Source organism: Triticum dicoccoides, chromosome 5B, assembly GCF_002162155.2.
Source record: "Triticum dicoccoides isolate Atlit2015 ecotype Zavitan chromosome 5B, WEW_v2.0, whole genome shotgun sequence".
Classification (NCBI taxonomy): Eukaryota; Viridiplantae; Streptophyta; class Magnoliopsida; order Poales; family Poaceae; genus Triticum; species Triticum dicoccoides.
This window is the reverse complement of record NC_041389.1, coordinates 66,078,181-66,097,343: the sequence shown is the minus strand read 5'-3', so window position 1 is coordinate 66,097,343 and position 19,163 is coordinate 66,078,181. Positions and strand designations below refer to the sequence as shown.

The 19,163-nt window shown below is 42.7% G+C and overlaps 2 protein-coding genes and 2 non-coding genes across 6 annotated transcripts; 2 read left to right on the top strand and 2 right to left on the bottom strand.

Annotated features, from left to right (window-relative positions):
• The first annotated feature begins 2,464 nt into the window (after window positions 1-2,464).
• Window positions 2,465-8,719, top strand: LOC119307406 (protein RRNAD1-like). 2 transcript variants are annotated; one of them, XM_037583481.1, is made up of 13 exons: window positions 2,465-2,623; window positions 2,828-2,923; window positions 3,021-3,104; window positions 3,509-3,583; window positions 3,708-3,788; window positions 4,409-4,536; window positions 4,632-4,865; window positions 5,009-5,171; window positions 5,703-5,786; window positions 6,414-6,654; window positions 6,742-6,941; window positions 7,699-7,906; window positions 8,378-8,719. In XM_037583481.1, the coding sequence occupies exons 1-13, from the start codon at window positions 2,486-2,488 to the stop codon at window positions 8,434-8,436; spliced, it is 1,791 nt and encodes a 596-aa protein (XP_037439378.1). In that variant the 5' UTR covers window positions 2,465-2,485; the 3' UTR covers window positions 8,437-8,719. The 2 variants fall into 2 exon arrangements, with proteins under 2 accessions (XP_037439378.1, XP_037439379.1); XM_037583482.1 differs by lacking the exon at window positions 3,509-3,583.
• A 4,238-nt stretch (window positions 8,720-12,957) lies between these two features.
• On the top strand, window positions 12,958-17,977 carry LOC119307404 (NAC domain-containing protein 21/22-like). Of its 2 annotated transcripts, none has more exons than XM_037583480.1 (3): window positions 12,958-13,251; window positions 15,757-16,019; window positions 17,240-17,977. In XM_037583480.1, the coding sequence occupies exons 1-3, from the start codon at window positions 13,065-13,067 to the stop codon at window positions 17,708-17,710; spliced, it is 921 nt and encodes a 306-aa protein (XP_037439377.1). In that variant the 5' UTR covers window positions 12,958-13,064; the 3' UTR covers window positions 17,711-17,977. The 2 variants fall into 2 exon arrangements, with proteins under 2 accessions (XP_037439377.1, XP_037439376.1); XM_037583479.1 differs by having other exon boundaries at window positions 17,237-17,977.
• TRNAV-CAC lies at window positions 14,967-15,041 on the bottom strand. The gene has a single exon. It is a non-coding gene; the product is annotated as a tRNA-Val (tRNA).
• TRNAV-UAC lies at window positions 15,126-15,200 on the bottom strand. Its single transcript has one exon. It is a non-coding gene; the product is annotated as a tRNA-Val (tRNA).
• Window positions 17,978-19,163: the final 1,186 nt, after the last annotated feature.

The following is a 19,163-nucleotide window of genomic DNA, read 5'->3' as shown; positions in this document are numbered from 1 at the left end:
ACAATAGACAATTATCATGAACAAGGAAATATAATAATAACCATTTTATTATTGCCTCTAGGGCATATTTCCAACAATGTGCAGTACGGGCCATTATTAGGCCGAAAGACACACCTTGCTGAAATGGGTCCATTTCTACATCGGGCCTCTAACAGGCTGAAAACTCATTGGGTCGTAATGAGGCCCTAAGACTGAGCGAACAATTAACGGGGAAATCTGGTGGTGGGCCGTAAATGGGCCATGTTTAAGTAGGCCATTAGTGGGCCGGCCCACTAGTACCTGAGTAAATCTTATGGGCCTTTGACTGGGCCGACCTTTTTACCTAAAATGGGCTACTGTTGGGCCGTGGCATGTGTCACTTTTTCATAGGCCCGTCTCGTCCATTGGATGAATGACATCTGTCATGACTCCTAGCCGACACGTGGTTTCTTTGGCCAATGAGAATTTTGCACGTGGAAAATCCCCATTGATCCGAACTGTTGACGGGTTATCGGATCCAAATCAGAACCCAATAGCTTAACGACGACTCGGTTACCCTTGACGAAAACACTTCCATGACGCGTCATTTATCGTCATGGAAGTGGTCACTTTCGTGATGATAATTTGAGTATTCTCATGTAACACTTCTATGACAGCACATGTATGACTATCTTAATCCTGTCATAAAATCGCCACAGATGTACATGCATGACAAAAATCGTGATCTATTGTGATAAATACGTATCATCGTGGAAGTATTTTTTGTAGTGTGTAGGCACACACATACACGAGATACCAATGTTCTGAGATAAACATGATATCCAACATTAGATCTCACTAATCCTATTGTTATCAATGCCAAAATAGTAATTGAGTGTCAATGCACTTTCACATACCCCGGAGGATCCACCCGCCAGCGCTTACTAGCCCGGGATAAACCGAGACGAAGCCACCCATCTATAGAGCGAATCTCAAGCCCACCCCATCAACAACCAGCCGATAGCACCAGACACGGGGGGCCACACGAACACACGAGCACGCCGCAACGAGCCAGGCCGACCAAGCACACACATGATTCCCGGCCGAGCGGGCGTACCCAACTCGCACAAACTAAACATCCAACAGCAAATGAAACGATGCTCAAATGCTGACCCGGGCGCACACGCGCACCCAGCTTGCGCGAGGCAAACAACATGGCAGGAGATGAATGATGCTTACAGGCCGACCCGCCCTCACTCAGTGCACGCGGTGCAACGTACGAGATGACGCAAGCATGTGCAACGAAAGTTACCGCAGAAAGGTGGCCAGATCGCGCATACGGCCCACGCATCATGGACCCCCTAAGAAATCAGCACGATGTGGAGCGCCCGCGAAGACCGGATGATGGGGAAGGCGCCAGGCAGCAATTGGCGCGAGGCGTGCACGAGATGGATGGTTGAATATGGCGATGTCACTACTAAACTATGTCAACAAGGCAAAAGGAATAAACATGACACTAAATCTCAAGGTAATATCAAATTGCTCCACACGCCTGTTTGTAAGAAATTCATCTTGGCGTGTCGGGCTGTTTGTGGTTTGTTGTTTTCGTCAACCACAACCACTTCAACTGTTCATGATCCCCGTAATCTCTTTCCTTCTCCATCTTTTGAGCATCATGATCCCATAATCTCACCATAAGGATACACATTCGTGTAGACAAAGTAATAGGCATCCAAACGCAACACAAAATTACTCCGTATTAGTATTATTCGAATGGCAGCAAGTACACAATATCTCCTGGTTGATGCTTGACACTTCATTTTCGCACCTTTCTCCTGTCACCATGTACCAGCCAATTGCATCGCATGATGCCACCCCAGCTACTACTTCATTCACACACAAAAAGCATAAACAAGATCAAGCAAACATGATCCAAAACTAAAAAAGAAAGGCTCAAAGATTCTGACAGAAGAACTGGGCATAGGAATATTATAAAATACTACACGGAGAAGAGACCAAAAGAGAAGGTCGTTAATGGCTCCGATTTCCCTGTTCCCGGCCAACAGTGCCGGAGATCGGTCGGTTGATGAGATCTGACGGCGATGCGACATGTGATGCGACCTGCTGCGCTTTCGCTAGGCTGTTTTTCTTCTCTGCCTGCTAGTGCGAGCTAGCTAGCGATAACGGCACGACGCGCGTCGGCAGCTTTTACGTCGCCGGCCCCACCTGCCGGTGTCGGTACCCAGTCACTCCGTGGTCTTCTGACGTTGACCGGGGCCCTCATCGGCATGTCCGTCCCGTCCGTCGTCGTCGGGTTTTTTTTTTTGAGACAAAATCCGTCGTCATTTTTTCTTTTTGAGAATCCGTCGTCCTTGGCTGTTGGTTGTTGGTTTGCCGACGTGCGGCCCAGACCGACGCGTGTTCTCCCACCTCTCGGCCCAGAACGGCCCGTTTAGGCGGGAGAGAAACCGGCCCGCTCGCAGCTCGTTGCGCTGTGCTAGTTTCGCCCACCACTTCTCCCCTCGCGATGGCGGCGTCTCCGGCGACTGGCGGCGCGCGGTCGTGCGAGACGGCGGAGCAGACCCGCGAGTGGATGGAGGCCATCGCCTCCTTCCTCGGCCGGCACCGCCCGCTCCTCGAGGCCCACGTCGTCAACTTCTTCAAGGTCCACTCCCTCCCCTCCCCGTCTCTCTCTCTCACTCCCCCGAAGCGAGATTGATTGTAGTGCCTGTACCTCCTCTTGGAGCACGGTTAGGGTCCGCGTGCTTGTGGTCGCGGGGATCCCTCCTCCATTTTGCTGCTGCGGTGTACTGTACGTGCATCTTGCTGACGCGTTTGAGGTGTTTGGTTTTGGATTCGGCCCGAGCAGGATAGGCTGTGGGAGATGGTGGACGCCGACTGGATGGAGTGCCTCCGCCGGGAGCCCGTCGAGAGCCTGCTCATGTTGCCCTCCGGCTGCGTCCAGGCAAGGGCCCTCGCCTCCTGTTTTCAGTAACCTGCCTTCTGTTTCTGTTTTGCTTCTACTGGAAGTGGAATATGAGTGGTTGAGTATTGTTTTACAGGACCATTGGCCAAGTTCACTACAGGAGTTTATACTCACTGCGAGGTCGCTTGTTCTTCCACGTGAGCAAAAATCGCCACAATCCGTACGTTTCCTGCACCTATCAGATCAAGTGTGTATTACTCATGGTTTTCAGCCGGGTTTCCCTTAATTATCTGGTCAATAATATTCGTATTTGTTAAGCCTAAGAGCTCCTTCCCTTTTGGTGAGTTTCTTGAGAAAAATACTCATGCTAGCATTTTATTAGGAAGCGGCAATATTAGCAGGGAGTTTGAATAGTACTTCATATAGTGCAAAATTTCTGCACATGCTGCACCTCCAGCCCCATTGCTTAGTTTGCATTGGCTTGGTTTTGTTGATATTACTTTGCGTTGCAATTTCAGATTGCATGGTTTACATGTGGAAATTGGGATGATCTTTCAATGTAAAAAGCACACACGTTTTGTCATCTATTTAATCCCGACCTACCTTTTCCTGAATAATTTGCAGTTTTTACCTAATTCGCGCGTCGCATCAATTGGTACTGTTCTTGCTCAAGGCATGAACTCTAAGAAGAAGCACGAAGTAGGTAATTAGCTTGTAATGATAAACATACTCCTGTTAACTATTTTTTTGATCTACGTCCAAAGTTAAATTCAGTTTTTTAGCTCTTTGCATTCTCATGTTTGGAGAGGTTTGCTTGATGCAGATTGAAGCCCTATCTGGGATCGTTGATGCAATTGCTAGGAGTCGTGGAGCCAAGACAGTGGTTGATGTAGGTTCTGGTCAGGTATCAGCTTTGCACTTGAAAGTCTTTTCACAATTACAACCAGTCTTCATTTGAGAAAAATAATTAAAATCATGTAATCGCACTCAGATATTTAAATAAAACCCTATGAAATACTTCTTCCATTCATGCTTTTTTCCATCTTAAGCATCAAACTTATGTATTAGCCAAGTCTGAGCAGGCAATTTATGCTGGATACAAATAAGAAACATACCAGGTCCATGTTAAGGCCAACTTATTTAGAGTATTCTTCTTTTCTAGGTGTTGCAATTTAAAACACAAACATATTGCACCTCTTACTTAGCCTATCCATCGAAATGTAAAGAGACACCTGGAGTATCTTTTATAGGTGGTGCAATTAGAAAGCACAAATGTATATTCTACCTTCTTACTTGGCCTACCATGGAAGTGTAAAGACATCTGGAGTATATTTTTTCTAGGAATTGCTGTTAGAAAGTACAAACGTATGCCATGCTTTGCTTGGCCTATCCATGGAAGCTTAAAAGCCATGGATTTACACTGTGGGAACTGTACATTCTTTTGGGAACGACAGCAAACTTCAAATTCTTCATAATTTGTATTTCCATTTATTTGTTTCTTATTCTGTTTAATTGCCTTATCAGGGTTATCTTGCACAAGCTTTATCCTTTGAGTACCAACTCGCCGTTACAGCAATAGATGCTTCATCACATCATGCGTCTGTTACAAATACTCGTGCAGAGAGGATAAAGAAGCATTATGCTGCTAAATGGTACACTTTTTGTCAAATTAGATTTTAGTTTTATTACCTTGACTTCTTCCGAGTTGATTTCTGTTTCTACAAATCGCTTCCTGTTGTTTTTGCAGTGTAGAGAAGCAACAGTTCAAAGTGCCAAGAACTGTCACTTGTCATGTTCTTTCTAGTGACACATTGGCAGCTGTGACGTTGGATGCATGTCAAGATGACCATGGTGAACATATAACAGAAACTAACAACTGTAATCAGAGTATTCCTCAGATTGAGCAACCAAATCATAGCATTCCTCAATTAGTCCTTGCTGGTCTTCATGCCTGTGGTGATCTTTCAGTTAATATGCTAAGGTTGGTCTTTTTGTGCAATCATGGGAACACACTGAATTGATGTAGTGTGGCCTTTTCTCCATACACATAAAAATGCTGCATATTCATTTTTTCCCTGTTGCAAAGAATGTCCTTCCAACATGGTAACTGTGTCATGTGGGCAGGGTTTTCGTGTCCTGTGAACAAGTACAAGCATTGGTAAGTGTCGGATGCTGTTACAACTTGTTGTCCGAGGATACAGACACCTGCCCTGGTTTTCCTATTAGCAAGGCTGCTAAATCATCTAAACTGGTGCTTGGCAAAAGCATCCGTGACCTAGCTTGCCAGGTATAACAACAATTCTTGCTTGTAAAGATGTATTATAATTTTTTAAGATGGTAAAATGTCAAGACATAGACAAGTACAAGACATAGTAGCGCAAGTTACAAAAAATGTCTGTCATTTTGTTGAAGCCCCCAGTTTTCCTTTAGTACATGTTATACGATACATAGTTATGTGGTCTAGAGCATCATCGCCCTAAGTTAGGAACAACTTATGTTCATGTAAGCAAGTTTTCATTTTCATTCGTCTTTTTCTAGCAGACTTATTCAGTACTTGCGAGTTACAGTTGTTATGTTTGCATTAGCAGAATATCTGAAGCCATTTCCTAGTTGTATTTACTACTCCGTCCCATAATGTAAGACGTTTTTTTTACACTACACTAGTGTCAAAAAACGTCTTACATTATGGGACGGAGGGAGTAGTAATCTCCTACTATTAGGGATGAAAGATTTGTGCTGAACTAAAGTTTTCTGCCAAATTGGTAGTCTCGAATGCTACTGTTCTTTATTTAATAGTCTTTCTGTGGATCCTTTTTAGAGCGCAGAAAGATGGAGAAACCTCACCAAGGAAATGGCCCTACAAAATTTTGATATACATGCCTTCCGAGCAGCTTTTCAAATGGTAAATACTTTGTTATTTCAGCCTTCATATTTGAATCCTGGATGTTCCACTCAGTTCCTTACTTTTTGGTAGTCTTGTTTTGCAACTTATATGCATGTTCTTCAATACTACTTGATGACTAGGCATGTAATGTGTACTGAGAAAACCTTGTGTGCTTAAGATAAGAAAAAAGCTGTCAGGCATGGCTGTTTGTTGATACCTTGTAGTGAAGGTATGCTTTATACTTTGTAATCACCTTAATGTTCATGTAAGCAGCATTTATGATTCCTGTTTGCTACCCTTACCACCCCTTTATATTGGGTACAGACCAACCTGATGTTTAAAATGTTTTGGACAACAGTGAACTTACTCCATTTGGTCTAGTCGCCCAACTTTAACTTGCTGATGAGTGCGTGTCTCATTTGAACCAGTTGCATCAGCAAGTTCCTCGGATAAGTTGTAACCACAGAAAAAATTTGTTCCTTCATATATTAATTGGGACTTTATGCTAGATCTCTTTCCACAAGCTTACATAACAGCTTTTGAGTTCTGGTAGAAGTTTCACTGTTTTGTTGGACAAGAAGTTGTTTGTTGGCTTATGATTAAATCAAGAAGCTTTTGGGACTTCCTAAGTTGTCTTTTCTGTAGGTACTTGAGAAATATTTCCCTGAAGTGTCAAGATTGAGTCCATCAATTGGAAGGCAAGGAAAAGCTCTGCGCCGTCAAAGGCTTCGAAAAGTTATGGAATCCCATTCGGCTATGGGGAAAGCTGATGATTTATCCTATCCTAACTGCAAGGAACAAAACATGAATACAGATGGTTCATTGCCCACAGAACCAACTGCTCCTAAAGGGGCTGTTGAGTGTTGCAGCAACGAACTTTGTACAGGTTTTAACTTTTATACCTCTCATAAGTTGCAACTATTTTGGATTGTCTGTTTTTCTAGTTTATAAAGACAACGAGTAATCCTGGCAGGTGATACTTACTCAACTTCAGCAGTTGTTGGTTCATCCATATCAAGAGTTAACGTGGGACCAAGTGACACCAATCTTGATGAATGTTGCAAGTTCACACTTTTCAAAGATTTCACAATCTCTGGATTAGGGCGTCTTGGCTGTGGTTTTGTGGAAGATGTTAATCTACTCGAAATATGGAAGGATGTGCAACACTTCACCGTATGTCTTAGTCTGAATTTTGTATTATGTCTTCTTGCTGTATTATACTTCCAAGAAGTTAAATGCAGTACCTGTTTTTCAACTATTTGTTCTTAATCAAAATGAAAATAGTGATATCCTGTTTTATATGATACTCCCTCCATTCCACAATGTAGTGCGCAAACGCTTCCCGAGATTTAAGTTTGACCATACATTTAACCAACGAGACCGACTGCGGCGGGAACAAAAATTATACCACTGAATTCATATCGAAAATATTGGTACTGATAAGCACTAATAAGTATGTTTACTGGATCCTTTGAAGCAAAGTCTGCAGTATTTTGTAAAGCACTGTAATCCTAATATTGGCACATCATGCCTATTAGTTAGTTTATTAGTTTCTCGACAACATAAAATGATAATACATGTGCTTCTATTGCGGTTGGTTGGTGGGTCGGTGCCAGTACAGTTTGGCAAAACATAACTGACCTGTACATTTTAATACTGTGACAAACTTAATACAATGGGGACAGGAATCTGATGTTACAAACTAATCTAGGACTAGACTAAGTAGCATACTATGCCTTCTGGCAGTGGAGCTATCAGATATTAAGATTGTATCCATACACAATATAAATGTGCTCAACAGCTAATATATAAAATATCCATCCATACGGTTATCTAAACCATCTTCACAAAATGTAGTAGTACCTGGGATACCCCCGCCCCACGGGGATAATCTACTGCCAACTCAACAATTATCTTTTTATTCTTGCAGGAGTTCATAGGTCCCTTTTGGTGCCTCCGGGCTGCTTTAGGTCCACTGGTGGAAACATATATTTTACTTGATCGGTTACTGTTTCTTCAAGAGCAAGGAAGTGCAGTTGAAGCATCATTGTTTCCTCTGTTTGATCCCGCCATGTCTCCAAGGAATATGGCACTAGTTGCTTGGAAGTTAACGGGTGATCCTTTAGAACCAAGTCATGGTAATGCTTCTCATGCCTGAATACGTAGGTTGATGGAATTGTGTGTTGGGGCTGAAGACTAAGACAGACTCTTCTAGTGTGGCAGTGCTTGTTCTTCCTTTAGATCTAGAGACAAACATTATCCTTATTGGCTAGTCGGGCATGGGAAGAAATATAGATTCTGTGTAGTGATTTCTACGAGGACATGTAGCTGTCCTTTTGTCCACCAACAGGCATGTGGTCTGCAAAACATGCACGTTTGTCTTAATCTTGAAATATATATGAATCTAAACTCTGAAGTTGATCTTTGCTTTAAATCTATGGCCCATCTTTTCTTTTGGTGGTGCTGGGCAATATACCAACCGCTCCTTTGCAAGCTGTAACCTATGTGTATTGGTTACTTGCCTGATTTTCTAGTCTGCTTGGGACATTGAATATTTTTGCAGAATCTGATATTATCCATTCTCACTTTAAATAATATTGCAAATGCAGATATGGGAATGTACAAGAGATTTCCCTCGAGCAGCGTGCCTTTATCCAATAAATGCTAGGTCAACTTCTAGATCGATTCCATGGCCTTTCACTTTCAGCTCATGCTTGCCTGTTTCTTTGAAGTGAAATGATCACCAGACAAGTTGCTGTTGCCTTTTATATTGTCTGCAATATGTATGTAGTTATTTGGGCAAGACTGACAAGTTGTCAGGGATTTCTTTTTTGTTGATGTACCCCTTATCAAATAGATTTGCCCATCATTTTTATTACTATACTGTAGAGTGAAACAATCGTTGTACTACCACATCTGCCTGAAAATAAGAATATCAAGTGGATCTTTTCTCAAATGAAAAATTCACCCCCTGCCTATCCTGTTACAGTTTGTAAACTAGTATTTGTCGTCATAGATAGTTAGATACGTAGGCTAAATGACTGATCGTTTAGGCTGAGCTAGACAATTAAGCATTATACGCTGTAGGTTGCCTAACCACACTGACCATTTGTCTACAAAGTTACGTGTCGTCTCATAAAATATCAAATCCCGTTGGATCTTCGAATGTGATGTTACCAACATGGGCTTGACGAGGACCAGTGCAAGAGGTTGACTTGCGTTTATTAAGCATGTGCCGCCACATGATCCCATCAGTGTGTTTGTGGCTTCAGGTTTTGCCATATCTTATCCACGCATGCCCGTGTGTCTGGCATGTGTGCATTTTCAGTCTCTTTCGGTGCACCGACTTCACTGATCTTGCTTGTGTGAGCTTTATTTAAAGGACTTTTTAACTCATTGAATTATTTCTCTTCATCTTGTAATTAGTTTTAAGAACTCTCTGCTAGCTTAGCAACTTCTAGAATTGGCTTGGTTACAGTTCTGCATGTCCATGTTGGTCAGTCCTTTCTATCATTTTGCACCAACATAGTTTTATAGTTCAGAGGAAAGTGATCACAAGTGTATTATATGCAAAGTGAGGGGTTGAAAACAACCCCTGGTCACTGGTAGATAGATAAGATCTGTGCAAAACCTAACTGCTCGCGTCGTGGCAGCTCAATAGCAACAAACTTTCGTTTGATAGATGAGAATTTGCACTGGAACTCAACTGCCGGAATTCAAGTTAAGAGTTCATCTGTTTTGGCCGCATTACAATTGCAACAACTGGCCGGTTTTACTTCCATGTGTCAATTCAAGCTTTCCTTACCAGGTCACTATGTGATCCTGAAGGTGAGAGAGCTATGCAGTATTCCCACTTGTTTTTGCCCCCCTTTTTCTTGTTCTCTGTGCAGGATTTGTTCGCCCATGGGCGTGAGAGCGACGCCGCCCTGTACTTCCGGCTATGCATCCGCGTCGACGTGGCCACCCAGAGCCGTCGCGACTCTTCCGTCCGCAGATCCTTATCCTGTTTTGTACACCCGGAGGTTCCATGGAAGGCCGCCGGTCAATTCGCTCCGCTTTTCACTGATGCAGCCACCGTCTGAAAGGTAACGACAGCGCACCTCACTTGGACCCTGGAAGCTCACCTCTCTTTGTGCTTGCCAGCCAATGCGCTGCAGCAAGATCTTTGGTATCGCTGCAACACTGACCGGTGGGCGGACCGCTGTTTGTATCGCTGTAACACCGACCGGTGGGCGGACCGCCGTTCCCCGCTGCGCACCTGGCACAAGCCGATTGATTGATTGTTTGGTTTATGGTAACTGAAAAGTTGATTTGAACTGGGGTGCAGTGCAGCTGCGTGCGTGCGATGTTAGGCCGGCCGTGCGGAGCGGAGGAGATGAGATGAGGTATGTGGTGAGGTTGCTGCTGTTGCTGTCACTGCCCATTTCCAAGGTCCCTTTCACTTGGTGTGGAGCGGGGCATCAATTCCCCCATTTACTGCTGCGAGGACAATCATCTATCATTCACTCAAGCCTCTGTCAAGGAGCTTGTTTAGCATTTCGCCTTGTTGCATATGGATGGATCCACGGCACATTAACATTTCTGCATCAGGCGTGCTGGATGCCATCTCGCCACCGCCTTTTGACAGGCTTGACTTCGTCTCCAAAGCCTGGCTGTGAACAACTTTTTTCTGTTCACTGATTGGTTGCTTTGCCTTGGTGCCCCTGATCATAGGAGAAGATCTTAAAGAGGAATATGCCACTCCTGCAGAAAAAAGAACTTCACCGCCACCATGGGAAGACCTTGAAGAGCTCGAGGCCGAGGTGCAGGCAGGCACACGTGGTTCGGATGATCGCCGATTCGGACGGTGGACGGATGATCTTCTCTTCTTGGGGGGATCGACGACGATCTCCGCCGCCCGTTCGGGGCCCTGGATGGGCCTGATTGCTTTGGCGCTATCTGAAAGAGAAGGCAGGGGAGGGGTGGGAACCAACCAACGGCGGGGGCTCACGAGGTTTGTGTGTGTGGTGTTTGGCGCGCGCCGCGTGCATGCATACATACGCCGGTGCCCCCTCCCTGGCTGCGCGTAACCGAATGGGTAGTTTCTCCTCCTCCCATGCCTGTCTGTGTGCGTGGTGTCTCCGTGCCTGTGTGCCTCGCTCGCTCTCAGGGCCGTGTCAGCTGCCGTTCGTTCTGCGGTGGAAACGTCAGAGTGCCTAAACGCCCTAAACGCCCTGCTACACCCGGTTACGTGACGACCGGTGTTCCTCGGGGCGCGGCGCGCGCCGTTGCCCTGAATCTGTGCAAGTGACGATCTACGTGTCTCGTCGACAACCTTTGGCTGGAAACCAAAATTGCAGTGCGCGGGTCTTGGAATGATCAATGAATTGTATGATTTTCAAGCGGATGATGTGGCCAGCACCAGATTGACGAGACGTGAAACGGCTCCCAGAAATGCACATTATGATCACTCGACCTTTTTCTTTTCCTTGCTGGCTCTTGCCTCCATGCACATTGAGCACTGCCGCTCATCAACAATCCTCAGACCTTGGGCTTGTTTTGGAATATTCCCCCCCAAAAAAATTTATCAATCGTTGCTCACTCTGGCCTCTTGGTCTATGTGGTGAGCCGAAGATGTGGACCTAACCCAAGCCCACGGATTTCAGATTCTAACAGAGGAGGTTTCCGTTTGACATTGCGTGGAGACAGTAATCTTGTCTGGTAGAACCTGTCCTTTTATAGGTGTTTTCTAGTTTGACTAACTGCTTTTCTTAGAGCTCCCGCAATTTTTATTTGATGAAGCTCCAAAGTCCAAACTACAGACAAAACTAATGACTGGAAATGTGATATGAGAATAACCATAGAACCGTGCACTTTGTCTAACATCAATCTCTACTCTTTTTTTATAGGAGAGCCTACCTTTTATCCGACTTGTCATCCATTCTGCTTGATTTTACGCAACACCACGGTGAACCGCGCATATATAACAACCATAAATTAGTTGACCTCAAGTAGTGGGACAAAAGACAGGCAAGAGCAAGTCACCACAATATGATAACAAATTATCTGATGATGGTTAATTATCAGTGTTCCTTTTATGCCAGATGTTATTAGTGTTCAGCACATCATAGAGTATGCATGGTTGTAGCTCAATATCTTTGTATTTCACACAGCATATTTGGAGTCATGCTCAAAGAAGGTTTAAAATCTATTTTCAGTAAAAATTGATACCAGTCTTTGGATTAGGTACTTTGCATGACTACGTCTAAACATGGTTTAAGCTCACATAGACCACCTCGACTTATTATTAGTGCTGTTTTAACTATCAAGTAGGACAAAATTTATTGCATTACAACCACGACTGATTATCATGCTAGATTTATTTTGGTATATCACTAGTGTTTAAATTAAGAAAACATATTAAGTGGCATTCTGTACCCGCTCTGGTAATGCAAGTGCTGTCAATTTGGAGATCAACACGGTCTTGTAAACACGAATTAATCATTATTTTTGTACAATGTGTTTATAAAAGATTGAAAGTACATTTTGAGAAAAAAAATACATGTATAATTTTCAGTATCAAATCTAAATAATCGTAAATATATATATCATTAGTCAAAGTTTTGAAACTTTGACTTTATCCATGTTCAAAACCAAAAAGAAACTTCTACTTTACCAGAAAGTCTTGCTCTCCTAGAGAAACAAACTAGCTAGGGCCTAGGCTACTTCATAGTATGCCCTAAAGATTGACAAAGATTTTTTTTTTGTTTTCCTCCTGAAATGGCATTTAACATTTTACTGAAAGGAGTACTAGCTAGGATAGCCACACATTGACAAGTGGATCCAGTTGGTTATCTTTGGTGTTGGATAGCTAGCAATTCAGCCTTTTTCAGTTCCACTTATCCGAGATGATATTCCTTTTTGCCCCCTCTTTTTTAGAACAATTTATTATTACTTTGAGAGAAAAATGTAGAAAAAAAAAATCTGTTGCTAGTGGCATATGCATATGCATATGCGTGGAGCTAGCTTGTGGCCGGTCGTCTCTTGTGCTGACATGGAAGCTGCTCCTCTTATTTGTGGAAAGAAAAGGCGAAATGGAAATAAAGAAAAAGGAATAATAGGTGAAGAGGAAAAGGCTTGAGGTAGACCCACCACCTAAACCACCTTATAAACCTCTCTTTCTTCACAAGTTGCGAACTCATGACACAAGCACAACTCCACCCCCCTCTCTCTCTCTTGCTTGCTTGCCCCGTTCCGTTTCTCTCTTTACTGCGTGTTCCTCTCTCGTCGCATCAGCAAAGAGATAGAGAGAGAGAGATGTCGATGAGCTTCCTGAGCATGGTGGAGACGGAGCTGCCGCCGGGGTTCCGGTTCCACCCGAGAGACGACGAGCTCATCTGCGACTACCTCGCGCCCAAGGTCACCGGCAAGGTCGGCTTCTCTGGCCGCCGCCCGCCCATGGTCGACGTCGACCTCAACAAGGTCGAGCCATGGGACCTCCCTGGTACGTCTCTCTCTCTCTCTCTCTCTCTCTCTCTCTCTCTCTCTCTCTCTCTCTCTCTCTCTCTCTCTCTCTACTTTGCACCGATGTGAAGTGACTAGTATTAATTAGACGCAATCAAGAATTCCTTGTACGATCTTGCATGGATGCATATCGATCGAGCGAGAGAGAGAGGACGGTGGAGAGAGAAAATGTGTCCCACATGCAACGTTCTTGGCCTTTTCTGTTCAATCCAACTTTTTTCGTTCCATCCCTTTGATTTTGTTCTCCTTTTATTTCCCCCCGTTGGTGTTGCTTCCGTGCTAAGAAACATGCCAAAGCCCGCAATGTGTTGTGCACATATAGCATGCACACTAAACTGCACCCTTTTGTCTTATCTCATTTCTATCAAGGACAAGATGAAAAAGAAACTCCAGCGTTTCTTCTACGCTCGGAGTTCTTTCTCCCTCATAGAAATCCAAGCGAATCTGATTTATTATAAACTTTCGGAACCGGAAACCGTCTTTGAAGTTTGAAAAATTAACTATTAATACTTGACTTGGAGTACTCTTTGAAGCTTCACAGAAGAATAGTTCTAGTAGGCATGCAATTGGCCCATAAACTGGAACTGCTAGTGATTTTTTCTTATATGTTCCATAGCTATTTGCAATCTTATCGATTGATCATGCGCGTGCATATTTTTTTAAAGGATCTTTGATCTTTGAAGTGGCAGTCTGAAACGGGGGTCGCTTTCTGGTTAGGCTCTGATAGAGGAATATGTCAAGTGGGGGACTTCCAAAAATGAAAGAGTTATAGCCTTTACCAATCCCACTTTGCTAGAAAAAGTGTGGTTAACTCGAATCTAGAATCTTTTTCTTGTCCTTCACAATTCCAGCTCCCCAAATCATTTTCCCACCTTCAGATGCATATGTAGTTTTCTTTATCTTCTATATTATGTGAAAGAAAAAATGATCTCTAAGCTTACGTACGTATATTTTTAGTAACTTATCCTATCTAATTTGGTGTATTGTGCAGAAACTATTATTTCGTGTCCCCCTTGGTCAATGTATGATCTCTAGCTAGCGACGCGCATGCTGAGCACCATGTTATACTTTTATGCATATAAGAATAGAAACCTTTGATCTAGCTAGGGGGTAATATGCAGAAACTATTATTTATACACACCTATATATTTTGCGATAATTTGTATCGTTGTGTTCCAATAAGAATTCATGAAAAAAGTGCATATAGAGCAGGGATCTTCCATTTACTCCAAGGCTGGTACTGAAATTTCAGGCCTTCTAAATATATAGATCTTAGTAATTACACGCTATATTTATGCATACAATTTCTGTCTTCTAAATATATAGATCAACCATAATGTGTTGTAGACAAGACAAATAATGCTTGTTCCGGAAAAAAAAGATGGTGAGACGATGTGAGGAAAATTTTAAAGATCTACTTAGTTCACATGTGGTTCAACATTCCTTCTGTTGCTATTTATTTTATTTCCAAAGTCTATCCTTTAAATCTTTTTTTTTGTGAAAATTCACAATTTAAATGTATGCACTACTTTATGGGAAAAAAATATAATTTCAGCCTTTAAATTACTGCTGCACAATCTACCATCACCATTACCAAGTTCAGTAGGCAATTGTTTTTTCAAAGTTCAGTGGGAAAAAGGGAAATGAAAAACAGTAATAGTAATTCTAGAATAAACAACCCAGCAAAAAAGAATTTGGCGTCGTCCGGATTTGAACCGGAGATCTTCAGCGTGTGAAACTGACGTGCTAGACGAACTACACCACGACACCTTTCGATTGTGTTAATGCAACAAGCATATATGGTATGACGTCATCATCACCTATTTAGGTTAAAAAAGGAGCACAAAAAAATTGTGGCATCGTCCGGGTTCGAACCGGAGATCTTCAGCGTGTAAAGCCGACGTGCTAGACCAACTACACCACGACACCTGTACAGTTTATTAACGCATCATACTTAATTTATTAAGCCAGTATTACCGGACCAATTATGACGTCACCCTGGGACGCATGCCCTCTCCCTGTCTAATCCCGACAAACTGCACAATCCCATCTTGCATGCTCGTGGGCTCCACTGCAGAGGATCAGCATGGGCCATACACGTCTTGATTGATACATCTAGGATGGCATGTCTCCCTCTAACCTCTAGTTCTACCACTTGCTCATCGATTATTTCTAGTGGTAAATAAGCCGACTTCCATTAAAAGGGGCCAGTTGTGACAAAAAAAAGAAGGTGGGGGGAGGGTCGACGAGATCGACGTGGTCTGTTCCGTCTCTTGGATGCGCGGTTTTATCGAAACGTGTCAATGTCACCGTCAAAAGGATAGAACACATGATGGAGAAACCCCCGTTGTGGTACCTCAAGCTTTTTTAGGGCTTTGCCGTCGTTTATTTGTGGGACCAGTTTGATAGCTTAGCGGCTACTACTTCTGATAATATCTTTCTTTATCATGTTGGTATCTTTATACTATCTTTCGTTTCTTATCAGTGACTGCATCGGTGGGCGGCAAGGAATGGTATTTCTATAGCCTAAAGGATCGGAAATACGCGACGGGGCAGCGCACGAACCGAGCTACTGTGTCGGGATACTGGAAGGCGACCGGGAAGGATAGGGTGGTGGCACGACGAGGCGCCCTAGTGGGGATGAGGAAGACATTGGTGTTCTACCAAGGGAGGGCCCCTAAAGGGAGGAAGACTGAGTGGGTGATGCATGAATACAGGTTGGAGGGTGCACATGAGCAAGCTTCCAAGGTAATAAGCTGCCACTAAAACCCTAGATCATGCATGAAACAAATGAATATATCATATGTAATGTTCAGTGAGTAGTGGTGTGCAAAACCATCGATTGATTTATTTATTTTCCGTTATGCAAAACATATTCATCTGCATAGCTATGACCTAGGTAGGTACAAATTGGGTGGGCACAACCAATCGTATAGGAGATTTCTTGCAGTGTATAAGCTTGTATTTAATAGTTGTTTTCAAGTTTGACGTACTGTACACATGAGATGGACTTCTTGACCTGTCACTTTCTATTCATTTATTTATATTCAAAATAAAAAAAATCCATCTACTTATTGGTTGCTACTTGCCAATTAATTTTCTAGGGGGACTGGTCATTTTCATCCACCGGTTTTGTTGCGGTAGACGTCCTATTTAATAAGGACTAATTTGTTCTAATTTTTAAAATAAATAAAAGGAAAATGGTGGGCTGATGTTAACATATAGTATTGGTTAGCTGTTATGGATAATGACAACATATACCAACTACTTGAAGTACCATTTTCTTTCTTCTCAAATAGTTCAATGATTTTTATTGTTCAAATAGTTCAATGAAGTTCATGTTTAACATTGTTTAAAAAGATAGTAGAAGCACTAAACTTTCTTGATGTTATGATTTGTCTTGCGATTAAGCATAAAAGTAGACACACCACCACATGGATGCAGTCACGCAAATGCGCTCCTCTAAAACATACTTACAACTGATAGAGACCAGGAATAAATATACGATTCTGACAAAGTTCTTAATGAATTTCATATGTAACCTTGTGATGACTTTGCAAACAAGTTGGTCACCTATAATCCAGGATAGTGAAGTGGATTAGTTAGATTCTTAGCCAGCTTTCTTGCCTAAAAAAAGAAGAAGATTCTTGGCAAGCTGCAAATAGGTAAAGCTTATCCAATCCAAATAAAAAGAGGTGACCAAAAAAAGTAACCAAAATGTAAAAGGTAAATCTTATCAATTCCCCAAAAGAAAAAGGAAAAATGCTTGATTGGATGCATGAACCAATTAGGGTTACATAGGATGGTCCTGTCCACATCACTTCACTGTGACAAGTGATGCACCCAAGAGCAAGTACAGTGACAGTGATCACCAAGATCTCATTCACATCACCTTGTAAGACTGCACCTACCATTGAACTACTGACCAATCAATGCTCTCTTCTTGATCCTCCATGTGTTTTCAGCAGGAGGACTGGGTCCTGTGCAGAGTCATCTGCAAGAAGAAATCAGGAGTTGGTGCCACCCCCAGGCCAAGGAACCTCACCAACATTGTCCATGGCACATCCACAGACACCTCCTCACCGCCACTGCCACCTCTCATGGACACCACCCTAGCACAGCTCCAGGCCACCATGAACACCTCCTCAGCCGCCGCCGCCGCCGCAGCACTTGAGCAAGTGCCCTGCTTCTCCAGCTTCAGTAATAACAGTGCCAGCAACAGCAGCTACCTCCCCATGGTGACAGGCAACAGTAATGGCATGAGCTACCTGGACCATGGCCTGCCTGACTTTGGGAGCTACCTAGACCCCGCCATGAACTGTGACAAGAAGGTCCTTAAGGCAGTGCTGAGCCAGCTGAGCTCCATGGGTGGTGAGGTGGTACCGAGCATGTCTCCTCAGATGGCTGCTGCAGTGAGCTCTACTTGGAACCACTTCTAGGCGAATTTGCTTATTTATCCAGAAAACATAAGCAGACAACTGGCTAGCTAGTAGTTAATCTGCAGTGTGTGTGTGTGTGTGTGATGATTTCATATCAAAATGTATAATTATGTCTGTTTGGTGCAATGTTTCTTGAGTGTGAGTATTTAGTAGAGGACGCGGTGATTTTCTTTTTCTCCAGTCGATTTTGGAGGACTAAAACCCTGGAATGATTTTTTTTTTTGGAGAACACTCTAATGATTGCTGAAGTATGTACATTCAGAAGTACAGGTTGCAGTGATCTGACAGATCAGATCATTTATGTCCCCCTGACGGTCCTTTTTTGTGTCTGGAATTCTGAATGTTCTTCCCTCAATGAACATCATGGTTGATTGAGAACGCATCCTCACTAGCCTCATCGGCATGCTTATCACAGTTCCAAAAACAAATTAATTCAACTGATTCCACAACTAATTCCACATAAATAGTACTGTGCCAGTATTGGAGCTTGTGCAAAAAATCAGAATCAGTCCAGATGCAGAACAGGTGCCGGTGAAATTCATTTTGAAAAGTATCATGGGACTCACAATATGTTGCGTGGTTGCACACACAATGTGTTACGATTATTTTTAATAACCATCCATGAGTCTTCATCATGATATAACATGTAGTACTACAATAAAAACTGCACCTCTTTTGGTAGTACGTGCGGAAAAAAAGAGAATATGTATTGTGCACGCAACCCATTTTACTTTGGGATTACGGCTACTCCATCCGATCCACAAAACATTGACGTTCTAGATATAGTTTCGGTCTAAAATTTTACATTTTTACCACATTACTTTTTGAAATATATTTTTTTGGATATGTGTATCTATGCATAGATGTGCTCCTCAAAATTCTTGTATATCATGTAATATTATTTAGGTTTTATAGTTATATTGTACTAGTAGAGGCTAACTCAAAGTTACACCTGGGAGACTTTGTCATTGTCCAAAAAATAGTACTCCCTCCGTTCACTTTTATAAGTCATTTCAGACAACTGAAAATAGGCTGCTTTGCATGTTGTCTGAAATGTCTTCAAGGACTTATAAAAGTGAACAGAGGGAGTAACTAGATTGGCGGGAGTATATTATTTCAGCGACAGATGCAAATTACAACACACAAATCGAGGAATAGTATTTTTTTTCACACAGTATGATACTAGCATATTATTTTATTTTTTACCACAATACTTCTAAAATATCTTTATTGAGCGTGTAGAAATGGTATGCGTAGATTTCCCCCTCGAACTTTGTTATACTATAATATTTATTTATATGTTTTATTATTATATTATAGTAGAAACTAACGGTCAAAGTTACACTTTCGGAGATCTTGTCAATGTGCAAAACGTCATAGTTTTCATTTGAGGGTTCATTATTTTGCGGATCACCAGCGATATTTATGCAATTGACGACACACAAACTGAGGA